At 36.5% G+C, this 14,050-nt stretch overlaps 1 protein-coding gene across 1 annotated transcript in view; it reads right to left on the bottom strand.

Moving 5' to 3' along the window:
* The window catches only part of LOC131044647 (uridine kinase-like protein 3), a 96,275-nt gene that overhangs the window by 64,867 nt on the left and 17,358 nt on the right, over positions 1-14,050 (bottom strand). Inside the window, exon 2 of the mRNA XM_057978011.2 lies at positions 12,509-12,658. Coding sequence (XP_057833994.1) covers positions 12,509-12,623 — 115 coding nt within the window. The 5' untranslated portion in view covers positions 12,624-12,658. The remainder of the gene's footprint in view (positions 1-12,508; positions 12,659-14,050) is intronic.

Here is a 14,050-nt window from a genome sequence, read left to right as displayed (position 1 = left end):
ATTTTTGACACAACTCAGCAAAGGCTAGTGCAATCTTCAAGGGATTAAAACAGATTTTCAAACCACTAAGATGCATACATTCAATTCTAAAAGATATATAGCATTCCAATAAAACATCCAATGATAGAACTAAGATTCATACATGTTCAACCTAACCATGCACAGGAAATAACACTCAGCTAATTCCGAATGGTATAAACAAAAGACTTTTATCAGATACTAACTCAAAAACCATTCCATATTAACAAAAATAAACAAATGGGAAGAAGGAGAACCATGCACTCACATGAAATCATACATAGACCATTCTGCAAACAGTTTCTGTATTAATTTTGACAAAGTTTCTGCAACAATCCTTAAGCTTTGACAAAGTTTCTACAACAATCCTTAAGCTTCTTACAAAAATGGGAGAGAGCTAGATCTCTTTTATAGATTTTGAAAACTGGATGAATGGCAAAGATTCAATCCATTAAATGGCCCAGATTCATTCCCAAAAACATGCCCCATACCTAGCTAAGGATACATTTCACATCCCAACTAATTCTGCAACTACCAACAATTGATTTCCTTCAAAAAGTGAACTGCATAGAGCTCAAGACAAAACAAGGTAACTTTTTAGTTGCAGAAATAACTATTTTTGGGCATTGTGTTTTACCTTTTTTTTTTGGCCCAAAATAGATATTTCCTTTACAATATAAAATCTTTATCACCATCCACATAGTTTTTCCAAATGTCTCGGCCCGCTGCCCACTCTTCTTGTATGTATTTCTGGAATTTTAGGTGGACTACTATCAGCTCTTGATCGAAGGGTACAAGGATGCTATTGAACCAAAATTTATTGGCCTCAATTTTGTTGTCCACCTTCACGATTTCTCTGTTCCAATCTAGCGTGTTGGATTCATATTGGCTCATTGCAACATAGTCTGCTGGCAATTTTCATTTCGCTCACGAAAAATGGGCCCTCGTCGTCCCAGAGCCAACTTTTCCAAGGATTCTCAAATTGTCAATGTTCATCTATGGGTTCTTATCACCAATCATTTTCTCTAGAAGGAGCAACTCTCCTTGACATATTCAATGGCATCCTCGCTCAATTCCTAGTCGTGATTGATAGTGACAATAACATCCCTCTTGAATGATAGTGCTTGAAAGTTTGAAACCATTCCATGATGGCGTTGAATTCATGCGGCTCTATGACCTGCCTGCCAGTGGGAATTTTAGTGAAGGTTTTAACCAAAGCAATTAGAAGAGGAAGTGCCACATTGATTGATTTGGCGATACTGTCATAATGGTCTTTGAGATTTTCTATCAACTAGAGATTTCGGTCCATCCCCTTTTGTAGCATCATCAACTCCTTGAGCACATCATTTCCCTTTGCAATTAGTTTCTTGAACCATGTTTTGGTTGCCTTAGCACAACTCTTAACTTTTCAAACTCGAGCGTTGATCTTTATCCAAATATGATAGGAGGGACATACGACTCTTCTTCCTGTTGTAATGGCCTAAGTAAGTGATTGATGTATTCCTCGTCTTGTTCAGCCCAGGCTTTATACATCTCTTTCTCCTTTGTTTCTTTATTCAGTCTTCTCAATATTGCCTCGAAGGAGCCCCAAAATTCTTCATCCTCTTGCTCCTTGGTTGCTTTCCCCATCTCTACTAATAAAATTTTGTAATCAACGAGAGTCACATCTTCAGCTGACTTGCCCAATGGAGGAACAACAACATGCACAATCCTATTTTGTTGTGCATCTCTGGTTATTCTCGAATCTTGAGTAGGTCCTAGACTTCTTCCTCTCCTTGGTTTGAGGTTGTCCTACTCTGGCAAATAAGTCATCAAGACTTAGAGGTACCCTTACTATCGTTTTCTTCTCTATCTTGGTTTGCAACCATACAGGACGTGCAAGTTAGCTAGAAGTGACTATGATTTCCTTCCTCTGCTCTTTAGAAGCTACAACTGACCCAATATTCACATTCCCCTGTCCATCCATAGAAAGAGGTTGTTCCTCAACAGCATAGTTGAAAATCTCAGACTCGGCAAACCAAAAATTTGGACTCGGACTCGGACTCGTGAAAGACTCGTGAAAGACTCGGCAAGGACTCAGCAAAACGAAAAACTGTAGTTTTACAAAAAAAATAAAGAAATTAATGCATTTAGAGAGCATAAGAGCCATAATTGAAACATTACACATGTCACATACTCATAGTTTCAAACTTTCAACTCTAAAATGTATAATACCAAGATTTTTTCAATGCTAATTATGCTGTTATATGGAGCCTAATCAGACTCAGAGGTTAAATTTTCCCTACTTCCATCGGCGCAGTTTCCCCCTATATTTTTTGATGAGGGTTTGGGGGTAGCGCCCCCACGTTGGGGTCAAGGGGGCGAGGCCAAAAATACTTTTATTATTTTATAAAGGCGTCGGGTATTATTTTTCTTTTATTTTTCACTCCCTCAGTTATGCCAAATGAAGGCAAAAAAAAAATTTTAAAACTCAAATTTAAAGCTTGCATGACTTTTTTTCTGGGTTGTGCGAGTCCATCTAAAAGACTCGCGAGTCCATGCAAAAGACTTGCGTGAGTCCTTGCAAAGGACTCACGAGTCTTTCATATGGACTCACCTTGCAAGTCCTTGGCGAGTCGACTCGTGGCTCCCATGGACTCGTGAGTCCGTGGTGAGTCCACGAGTTTTAAAACTATGCTCAACAGTATCTTGCTCTTTTCCTCTAGTCGAGCTTTCTCCAGTTCACTAAGTGGCTGCTGATATACCTTGTTTTCATGTTGTTTTGTACCTCTGTCTAAGTCCTCCTCATCAGCATCCGACACTACAAGCAAGATTTCTAATTCCTCAGTTTCATTTGCAGGATCCTCTAAATCAATAATTTGTATCGGCTGCTTTTGGAAATTCAGCTCCTCTAGGTTGGCATTGCAAAGACTAATTCCATTTGCAGCATGGGAGGAGTGGGTAGGTGCTCTATGTCAGTTGCATCTCCTGCAACAATGGAGTCCTCTTGAGAGGTGGTTGTAGTAGAGGGCCGCCTTATCTTTAGTTTCTTGCAAGGAGCCTCAGGTGACGAGTTCTTCCTTCTAGACTTCCTGGATGCCTTCGGCTCTTTGTTGGCCCTTTTCTTCTTCTTTTTCCTCTAGGGCTCTTCTTCACTATCTTTGTTCTCTTCATCCCCTTGTTCTACAAACTTATGCTTCTTCACTTTCAAAGGATTGTGACTCAAGGCCTTCCATCAAATTATAGGTAAACTTTATACCTTCACACACTAGCTTTTTCAGTCTGTTGGTGTATCCAAGCATCAATGTACCCTTTTGGCTCCCTCATTATCACCTCCAAACTAGAGATAGGATCTTGCGACCAATTGATTAAGGCCGGTGGGAGATCCTTTAAAAAATCATAAATACGATGTTGTAAGCAATCTCCATCATCGTCCATCTGGTCAAGGACTCGGGCATATTGATATATTCTTATCTGATTTAAGCTCAATGGAGAAAACTCCCTTTTCTGGACCTCAAAGTCATCACTGCAACTAGTGCAATAGTCCTCTATGTTTGTCGTGTGCCTAAAATGTCTACCGTAAGCCTTTCGTCCTAGCCTAATAGGATCAAAGCTCTTCCAAATGGTGTGCTCCTGTAAACCATAGGCTGCTAGTTCTTCTGCTGATTGATCTACTTGGGCAGCGGTTTTCACATACACATCTCTATCCCCAATGCCTATTGGAAATGACACCCCTATGACTTTCTTCTCTCTAAGGATCTTCCCCTCTGCACTTGCCTATATGGTCACCTCTAGGAGGACTCGTTTGTCTGTGGGGTACTTAGGTAGTCTATACAATGAACCCTCAAATCCATAAATTCTCAAGTATGAGAATCTAGGAAATTGTATGAACCAGGCCCATATTGCTTCACCAAAGCTATTGCCTATTCAAACAACCTTTGTTGTAGTCCCTCTTGCATTATTCTGACCATCCGCATGGTGAAGGCATCATTCACCCTCTCATACTGGCCCACTGCATATGTTGTGTTATTCCTTTCCCTTTGGCCAATGTTGTGATAGTGCAATTGGGGGTAGCATTCATGTACCTTCATTTGGCTCTCCTCGTTTCTGATCTCGCCAAGGTGAATCAGCCCCATAAGTCTGGAATGTCGAGCTAGCATTTACACCACATAAGAAGACATGGTGAACATCTTCTCTGATAAGAGCACCAGCTGCTCATGGATGTTATCACTGATTATCTGGGCCTATTCTAACATGAGCTTGCCCCCAAAGATCTCCTCTGTATAGCAGAACATCCATTCCTCGAACAACTTCGGGTGGGATAATCCCATAATCCGGCTGAGGGGGGTGACCATATCCCCATACTCTTCATTTAACTCACTCTTGTAGATCTTTTTCAGGATCTTGGAGCTGTGAGGCCTATTTTCCCTGAACCAATTATCATTCATTTTATTTTTGCACTTGGTTGGGTTTTGATCATACAAGTCTTGAGCCTCCTCCATGTGCACGGCTATCGTATCCCAATGGATGGGGATGCCAAAGACTTATGTGAGAATCTAGGGTGTAAAAATCAGCTATTACCATCTCATTGACGAGGACTACCCTTTCTAATGGTTTGTAGTGCCTGGCGCAATCCACAATCAATTCATAATTTTGGATAGCCTACAAAAAACCAGCAGCTTGAACTATCCCACTTTGTACCATCATCTATGCCCTCCAGGTTGGATTTGGGCCATGTATCCTATCCTTGAATTACTCGATACCAATGTGCCCAAAATTTGTATCCCCCACATTCTCCCACTTACTTAGAATTTTAGACTCCTGCAACACTCCTTGGTATTCATACTTCATTTTATCTAGCTTGCAGGGATTCTCTGCTTTAGACGTATGGGATGTACTTGGTATTTCGGGTGCCTTGGAAGAGCTGGCTGCCCTAGGAGGCATTTACCCTACACAAAAGAACACGAATTACAATGGATTTCGAGGACTAAAAAATAGGGGGTTAGTTTTGCCAAAGACGGCATTAGCATACAAGCGTTAGCAAAATGACGAAAACATTCCAAATTTAAATTCCACAAAAGGATAGAGGCAGTTTCAAGCGTTTTATTGATAGTTTCCACAAGCAACAATTACTAGTTTCTAGCTTTCAATATATTTCAAGACTTCAGCAAAATTCTGAAACAAAGTTTGATATACATTATGGTGCAAAAACCCAAATTTGACAAAATCTAGTGAAAAGTTCAAAGTTGGCAAGTGTTTTGGGAACAAGCCCTAATTTCTGGCAAGTTTTTTATGCCAATCCCGAATTTGTGTCGGTAAGGTGATCTTTGGTTTTATTTTCAGTGGCTAACTGTGTTTGTGTTTAACCTAGGGTTTAACCTGGGTTAGTTTTGAATAAAATTTCTAAAATATGTAGACCACACGTGCTGACTTCTAAACCTCAGGTTTGATTGCAGCATTTCATCATTGATTCAAACGCAAACTTTAAATTGCTTTGCCATAGGCCAGAAAAACATAACTGTGAGTATTGATGTGCTGGTTTGTTTACTCCCTGCTAAAAACATGATATTTGCTAAAGCATTTTGATTCTGTTTTGCATTTTTGGAATGCCATAGGTGGTGGGATGCTACATTTTTCCTCTACAACATCCTTTCCAATGGTGCGATTTTCCCTTTCAGTGCATTTTGAATAAGCTTCAATTTCCTCAAAAAGTTTTTTTGTTTTGTTTCTCCTCTTTTGGCAATGCCCCTGAATGAATGACGTTAACCTCTACAATGATTCCCCTTTTGAGCTTGTTTTTGACCTCTTCCTTCCCTACATTTTGGATGTTGGGGTGTTTTCTAGCAACACCCTCATGCTGTCTAATTCCCCCTTCCCTGCATTCTTGAGCAATTTCGATTTTAGGCCTAGGCGGTATGTTTGGACACAACACCTTTAAAACACAATTTAAAAGAAAACCACGAATCTCTAAAAAAACTCCTCAAACAAGTTCGGTGCTGGGAGATCGAAGGAAAAACACATTGTTTCCTTTTGATAGAAAATGCCAAACTTTTTTTTAGATGTTTTAAACTTTCTTATGACTTTGCAAGAGGTTCAGGGCTTATATCGGCCTAGAAGGATCGAAAAACACAATGCTTTCACTCCACTCGCTTGTTAAAGCCGAACTTGCTTATATTCCTTTTAAAACTACGACTTCGCATAATATGGAGTTCAGGTTTATTTTCGGCATTTGCAAAATCATTGGAAGAAAAAATATTTTATTTCACCTTGGTCTTAAATGCCGAACTTTGGCTTCCATTTTTGAGAATTTGACTGTTTCAATGTTTTAAAAAAGGAACCTCGATACTTTTATCGGCATTTGAATGAAAGAAGTGTTATGTCAATTTGAAAAGGTCAATTTTATGTTAATATTCAAACTTTGGGCTTTCAAACGTCTTATAATGAAATTCGGCATTCTTATAGACCTAAGGAGGGTCAAAAACCAAAAAAAAACATTCAACTTCACCTTGTTAAAAAAAGCCGACCTTTTTAACTTACGTTTTAAACTTTGGCTTCTTAAAATGTTTCAAACAAAATTTGGTGCCTTTCTTCAGTATTTTCAATCATTTTGGAAACAAAACATTTTGTCTTTAGTTGCAAAAACACCGAGTTTTGAAGTCGCTTTACTTAAAATCTGACCTTTAAAATGCCTAAAGGATGAATTCGGGTATTAATTTTGGTGTTTGCAAGCACGTTGGGAGCAAAAATGTTTTTTATCCTATTGCTATCAAAATAACAAATTTTGAAGTTATGTTTTAGACATTGGCTAACAAATATTCTAAGGCAAAACTTGGGTACTAAAGATAAGCGACCCATTCCTCTCTCAGGTAGCAAACACCAAAGTTTCCCTTTACCCTATACCTGACCTCCAAGACGCTTTCCAGAATTTGGGGAGGTTTCAGAATTTAAATCTCAGCTTCGACTTTGAAGGCTCTTTCCCTATGGTGACGTTCAAATTTCCAGGTTTAAGTCTACGGGCATGCCTTTGTCTGGCTCCTATCATGCTCCGGCTTTAAGCTCTCTCTCTCTCTCTCAGATGGACAGAAATTATAGCAGGACCTCGATGAGGCGAACAAAGGGAGGGGGGGTCCCTATCAAAGACGAGGAGTGTGTGCAACACACAATAGGTTATAATCTAAAATTAGGAAAGGAGTTGCAAACTTTAAAATAAAATAGTGGAGGGGCATTACTAGAAAAGAAATAATTAATATTTAATTACTCCTCAATTGATCTAGAAAATAAGGGGAAAAACTCAAAGGAGGTCAATAAACTTGATATTATCAACTTTCTCATTTGCAGTGCAGTTATGTTTGAAAACCAATCCAAGGGTGAAACCCCTTCGGGTTGCAAGATCCAAGGACAAAAACCTTTGAGGTCTTTTCGAATTTGGGAACAGAAACTCTCAAATTCTCAATTGGTGATTCCAGTTCAGTAATCACACAGAGATTCATCAGCAATTCTAATTACCTTTTGCTTGGTGTGCTTTCCCACACCTTTTGAGAGGATTAAATTGCAACATCACAGGTTGTTATAGCTGTTGTTGCATCAAAAATAATATTATATTCCCATTATTTAGATTCAGTCATGCAGTTCATTAAACTAGCATTTTGTTTGTAATTTATTGTGCAGCTTACTGCCAGAAATATTAGAAGACCTATCAACGATTTTAATATTGTAAGCCTAGAGCTGCCACAACATCAAAAATCACCTAAATTTCCAACAATGCATTCATTTAGATCTGTGCATCTTGCTGCCAAAAGTTTAGTGTCCGAAATCATTGTATGTTCACACCTTGCCCACATCAAAATCTTATTGATCAAAAAGTGTGCCTATAAATAGATGGTATGAGTTTTCCAGAGTCCATGAATTATAGAATGCAGACTTTTGGATTAAATTGTGTGTTTTTCATTTGACATTTAATTCAAAATGATTTGTCAAATGAAAAAAACACAAAATTTAATCCAAAAGTTTGCATTCTATAGTGGCATAGCCTATATACAAGCTAACCATTTAATGCAAAGCATCAAACCACATGTCCCAATGACAAAGAATTCAAATACTACAAAAGGGAAAGGAGGAGAACTCGGTCTCTTGATCCTTTGAATTCAGACATAGAGTTTCCTTTAGCAGAGTTTGAAATAGAGAATATTGATATGGCAAAAGGAGAAAAGAGAAATCCTAATGAAGGAGAAAGAATCAATTTACCGCTCAATGCCATCATACAAGATCCAGCAAGAGTGACAAATTTGTTGAATCAAATGACGCAAACATCCCAAAACTTGAATACTTCCAAAGTTAATCAAATTCAGCTAGATGAAGAGAGTACATCAGTTGAAAGACAATAATAACCACAATAGAATGGTGATCAGTTCTACAACTAGATTAATTTCATTCAGCCATGCTCTGCAAGATTTTTGTAATTTGAAAATGAGAAATCAACCGAGGGAGAGAAACACAAACTTCACTCATCAAGATTTGCAGCATTGGTTGAGTAAGCTGACAATGCCCACCTTCGCTGGCTCAGACAAGTGTATGGCTCATGCATGGATATAGAAGTTGGACAACTGTTTCTCTCTTAATCCTATGTTTGAGGGAGATGCGATCAAATATGTTACCCTCCATTTGGAAGGAGTAGCACATGAATGGTGGTAATGGGATGGTCTCCCAAGGTTCATTTTAGAGAGCTTCCTCAACTGAAGCAAGAAGAGGATGTAGAAAGCTATATAGCAAAATTTCAAAGATTGGCAATAATGGTTCTTGATGTCATAGAAAGAAGGTTCATTATCTTGTTCAAAGAAGGGCTGATTGAACCTCTCAAGAATTCAGTAAAATCTTTTGATCTGTAGTTTGCAAGAAGCGATGAAAAGAGCTCTCAACTTGGAAACTTCAATTTCCAAGAATAAATTTAAGCCACCTCTTATGGAGCAAACAAAGAACATTTCTATTTTTTCCCTAAGACGATAATTCTAACTTGGAATGATAATTGCATTATAATTATAAATATAACTTTCTAAAATGATGAAATTTTCTTATAATATTCAACTTTATAATTCTATGAATACTTTTGAAAATAGAACTTATGTTAGTTTTCTGCTATAATTGTCCTTCAAACTGTGATGATTTCCTCTTGTATGTTTACTTTGGAAATGCTTTCATATTCGCCTGAATCGGGCAAGTTTTTGTCCCTAACTCAGCATTGACAAGATTAACGTTTTGTCCTTAACTTGCTAAGAGAATTTAAAGAGTTTCGTCCTTAAAACTATTAATTTCTCCTTGGAGTCAAGATTCAGATTTATCATTAAAAACTTGATAATAAGAAAGAAGGTTTTACGTGTTTAGATCTCTCAAATTAACCTTGGAGGAGTTTCATCCTTTTTGGCTGCAATATTTACTTGCAATCCACTTTATATTTTCCAAATTGATGATTAGTTATTGATGATTGATGATTGCTTTCTTGCTGGATTGAAAAATTGATGGATGCATTTTGTGTCTTCTCTTCAAGAAATGATTTCCCTTTTATATCCAATCCTTGAAAGAGTCAAAAGCTTTTTCTAACAGTCGCTGCCCTTGGTAAATTATTATTTAATTCACTGTCCTTGAACTCTTAATTTAATTTTAATTAAATTCTTTTATTCTACGAATTGCTGCAACTTTTATCAACCCCTAATTGCCTAGCACAACATTCATAAGGGCTGCAATCTAGTATTTTATTGAAGCTGTGATCTGGTACTTGGCAGGGTCATGACAATACTCTTGGTACATATTTCTCAATTCACAACAAAGTGGTGCAGCAGAAACAAATGAGCAATGCAAATCATCGAGGAGTTTGCTAGAGATTGTTGATTAGGATGTTGCTAGGACTTCCGAGGTTCCATGACCTTAAGAACCTCCGACATTTACTTGTCAACCTATCAAGGAGTTAGAAAAATATGGAATTTTCCCACACAACTTTTGGAAGCACAAAAGATAACTTAGTGTGTAGTGTCAAAGTATGGGAGTCAAGGATACACCATGATTCATGCCCAAAAGGAAACCTTCGAAAGGAAGAATGGAGCCTTGATCACAAAAGAAGTATAGAAACAATTCTCAGAAAGGATATATATAAGGCAAAGCATCAGGAGTCAAGGATCAGGGATATCATGTAACTCTCACCTCAATGTATGTGAGGGTAAATCCAAACCCATAAACCTGAAAAATAATATAGTGCAAGGTGTCGCAGTTCGGCATACCAAGGAAATCATGTCAGATGGCTGAAAGTCCGGCTCTAGAGAATAACATTGCAAAAAGGATCAAGAGTTGAGAGTCAAGGATTTCTTAACATCTACTTGAGGGAAGGTGGATCAAGCATACCTCATAACATCAAAGTCGGGGGATCGAGCATATATCACAACACCTACCTAAAGTATGAAATTAAAAGCATTACCACATCTCTAATTTCGAAAGACATATTGATGAAAGGGATCATGAATTGAGGATTGAGAATACCAAGGAATTTAGTCAATGAAGCAAACAAAAGGACAAGCCTGAAACTCTGACTCCAAGAAACAATACAAAGGGAAGCATTGTGAGTTGGGGATCAAGGGAAATCTATGTCATTATAAGAAACTTTGAAACCCAAAAATTTGGTATATTTCTAAGGCAAATGGACCAAACAGCTTGCAAACGACCATAACATGAAACATATGGAACCTTAGCCATCATTTTGACATTAAAGCACACTCTCCATAACCAAGGGGAGGAACAAAAGTTACTAGAGAAACAACACCAAACAAAAGTAAAAACAAAAAAGGGGAGTCCACATTTTGAGAAAAGCACAATGGGCGCACATGCAAGGAACAACTATACCATTGTTGGTAAAAACTGATGAATGAGATTGAGAGAAAATGACATGCTTTCTAAGATTGAGGGCATTACATTATATTATCGATCATATGCTAAAAACAGAAAGTAGTTACATACTAAAGATGATAGTAGTCTAAAAAAATAGAAGTTACACAATCACTTTATTATAATATCAAACTAATATTCTAATATTGTTTTAATTTTATATTGAAAAATATAGTAAAAATTATATATTTACATGTGACTTACTATTTTATTTATGAAGTACACAAAGATCAACTTACATATACTATGTATTAAAATATATTTAAGATATCTAACGTTTAGATACTATTTTATTTAATCTTAAAAACTATTTTCTTCACTAATATTGACTTTATTTTTATTTCAAAAACTATTTTATATTGCTACATATTATTAACTATATATTTAACTACATAGTTATTTCAAAAAGTATTACTTGTTATTTTATTTATAATTTATATTTCAATTTTTCTCACTAAAATTTCATTTATTTTTATTTGTAGAGCTATTTTATATTTCAACTTATTCACTATATATTTATCTAGCTCTCAAAGGTTTTTTTAATACCTGTTTTATGTCGGCTGTGTGGAATTTTAGAGTTTTTTTGTTAACAGTCGTGGCAATAATGTATAAAGAAGAAAATTGCAAACATCAGTGGCCTGTGATAACAGATATCAGGCAATATTAGATATTCAAGACATTTTGACACATTACATTCAAGGCCAGAGATAGGATTTCATTCCTTGATTAGTACTCTCCTGGACCCACTTAGAATGATCTTTGTGAAATCTACTATTGATTATTGAGTATCTAGAGTTTCTATGTACTAATAATCTGAAAGACAGAACTGAGTTCTAGAAAAACGGATATTTGCAGCAGCCTTGACCTCATTTTTATATCTGATATGCCAAACATTCCAAGGGTCTCAGGGATGGCCAGCCATCCACTACAATTTTTTGCTGTTTCCACAACATACGTGAATTATTTGATGCCCAAGAACTTCCCCAAGGACATGTCCTAGCTATGGACAGGAACAGCTGGAGAAGTCCAGGGGACACGTCGCAATGTAACACTGCATTACACAAATCACCTTAACAAGAGTTCATCAATCATGACTAAGTTAAATTGACCACTATGCTAAAAAGAGTTTGCTTCCTTAAGTTTGCCAACTAATCAATATAGAAGAACCTTTTTGCTTTATATGCCTCTATAAATAGAAAATAAAACAAGAACTAGCTGAATTGCACTGCATCAATTCTTGGAACAATTTGGAAAGCCTGCTATATACAACAGATTGTAAGGATAAAAAGTCATGCCAAAATTATTTGTTCATAGATAACTTCATAAAACAACTATATTTATAGTAGCATTTAAAGTCATTGCCTCCTATTATCCATGGAATTTCCTATTATAGCAATTTCATTTTCCTTCTCTATTTACATTAACAATTCTTTGCATGCCTACAAAGACATGGTTAAGTGCAAGAAATTGCAGAAAGATTTCCACTAATTTAGTTTAAAACTGCACTTCCATGAAGCTATATAAATGTAAGATCTAGTTTAAGAAGAGCAAAGAGAAAATAGCAGTGTAACCCATAATACATTACCAATAACAAATGGTTGCTTCAGTGCATCTTTAACTGTTGAAGTAGTAGGTCGCAGGTCATCTAAAAGAAGGCCTGAAAAATGAGCAATTGTAGTTGCCTCCATCAATTTCTCCATTGCAGCTTTGCCAATAATTTAGCTCTTAAGAGAACCTAAAGACCAGAAGATGGTATTAAAATTATAAAAAAAATTTAAATAACTTCAAAATATTCTAGAACTATAATATATAACATGAGAGCGATCATATACTTTTTTTTAAATTGACTGGCAGTTTAACATGGCTGAAAAGACCTACCTTATCGATGGATTATGCATATGTCAAAGAACAATCACACAAATTAATATAAGAAAACCTTATCCATATCTATTAACATCACTAACCTAATACTTGAAAATGCAGTAAACTAGTTTAGAACTAGTTACTGGACAAATGGTAAAAAGATCAATTTACTTTCTGACATTCAAAAGTACCTTTTTTAAACACTATTTAACATTGATCTTCATATAAGTGATGATTTTTTCTTTATCTTATATTCCCATCTCATGAATCTAACCAATCTTTCAATTTCATGGTTGTGGATTGTGTTGTAACATGGACTGAATATTTTATGGCATCAAAAATCGCAACTTTTTTTGAAATTTTGGCAAGTTCATGCAATTGCACTGCAACACATCCTATCAAGTCACCAATTTGTCAATTTTTGTAAGAAATGTGTAGATCCTTCATTGGACAATTCCCTTTTCCTAGCTGGTTTCACTTCAATTGCCGGAAATGACACTGCCTCCATCACACTTCACCCCCTTTGAACTAAGGAATTTTCCTCTTATTTTGTACAAGTGCTCCCTAATTATCCTTACCATACTTAATTGATGCAAACAAAATATATCATGTATTCCTATATAACTTTTTTGAACAAACTGTTGAATATTACATCGCACAAGGGCTTATTAAATCAGTCCAAGAACATGAGCCTACTTCCTAAGTCCATATTATTGTAAGGTCTATATCGAGTTTTCTATCAAAGAGTCTACTAAGTCCATACAAGGACTTTATCAACCTACAAACCAAATGCTTTTAGCTTGGAATCTAGAATCCTAGCAACTAAGTCATGTGGACCTCTTCCTCCAAAGCTCCATTCAAGGAGGCACTTTTAACATCCATCTAATATACCTTCCATCCAATTTGAGAAGTAACGGAGATAACTAGCTAAAAGGTTACCATCCTTATGGTAGAAGCAAAGGTCTCGTCATGGTGCACACTTCATCCTATGCATATCCTTTAGGGACAACATGAGCTTTAGACTTGTTCAAATAGCCATTGATTTACACACAATAAATGAACTTACAAACAATGGATTTCTTTCCTAAGAACAATGTTGACAAAACCCAAGTCTTATTTTTCGTCAAGGCATAATAATTTACCTTCATCGCAGCCTCCCATTCAAACTTCCCTTTGGCATCTACAAATGTCCAAGGCTCAAATATTTGTGAAACAACAGAAGATGGAGCAAAATTTACCTACTCACCACCTTGAACAAGTTGCT

This window comes from Cryptomeria japonica, chromosome 1 (assembly GCF_030272615.1).
Source record: "Cryptomeria japonica chromosome 1, Sugi_1.0, whole genome shotgun sequence".
NCBI lineage: Eukaryota > Viridiplantae > Streptophyta > Pinopsida > Cupressales > Cupressaceae > Cryptomeria > Cryptomeria japonica.
Note: the sequence above shows the minus strand (reverse complement) of the source record. Positions and strands in the feature narration are given on the sequence as shown.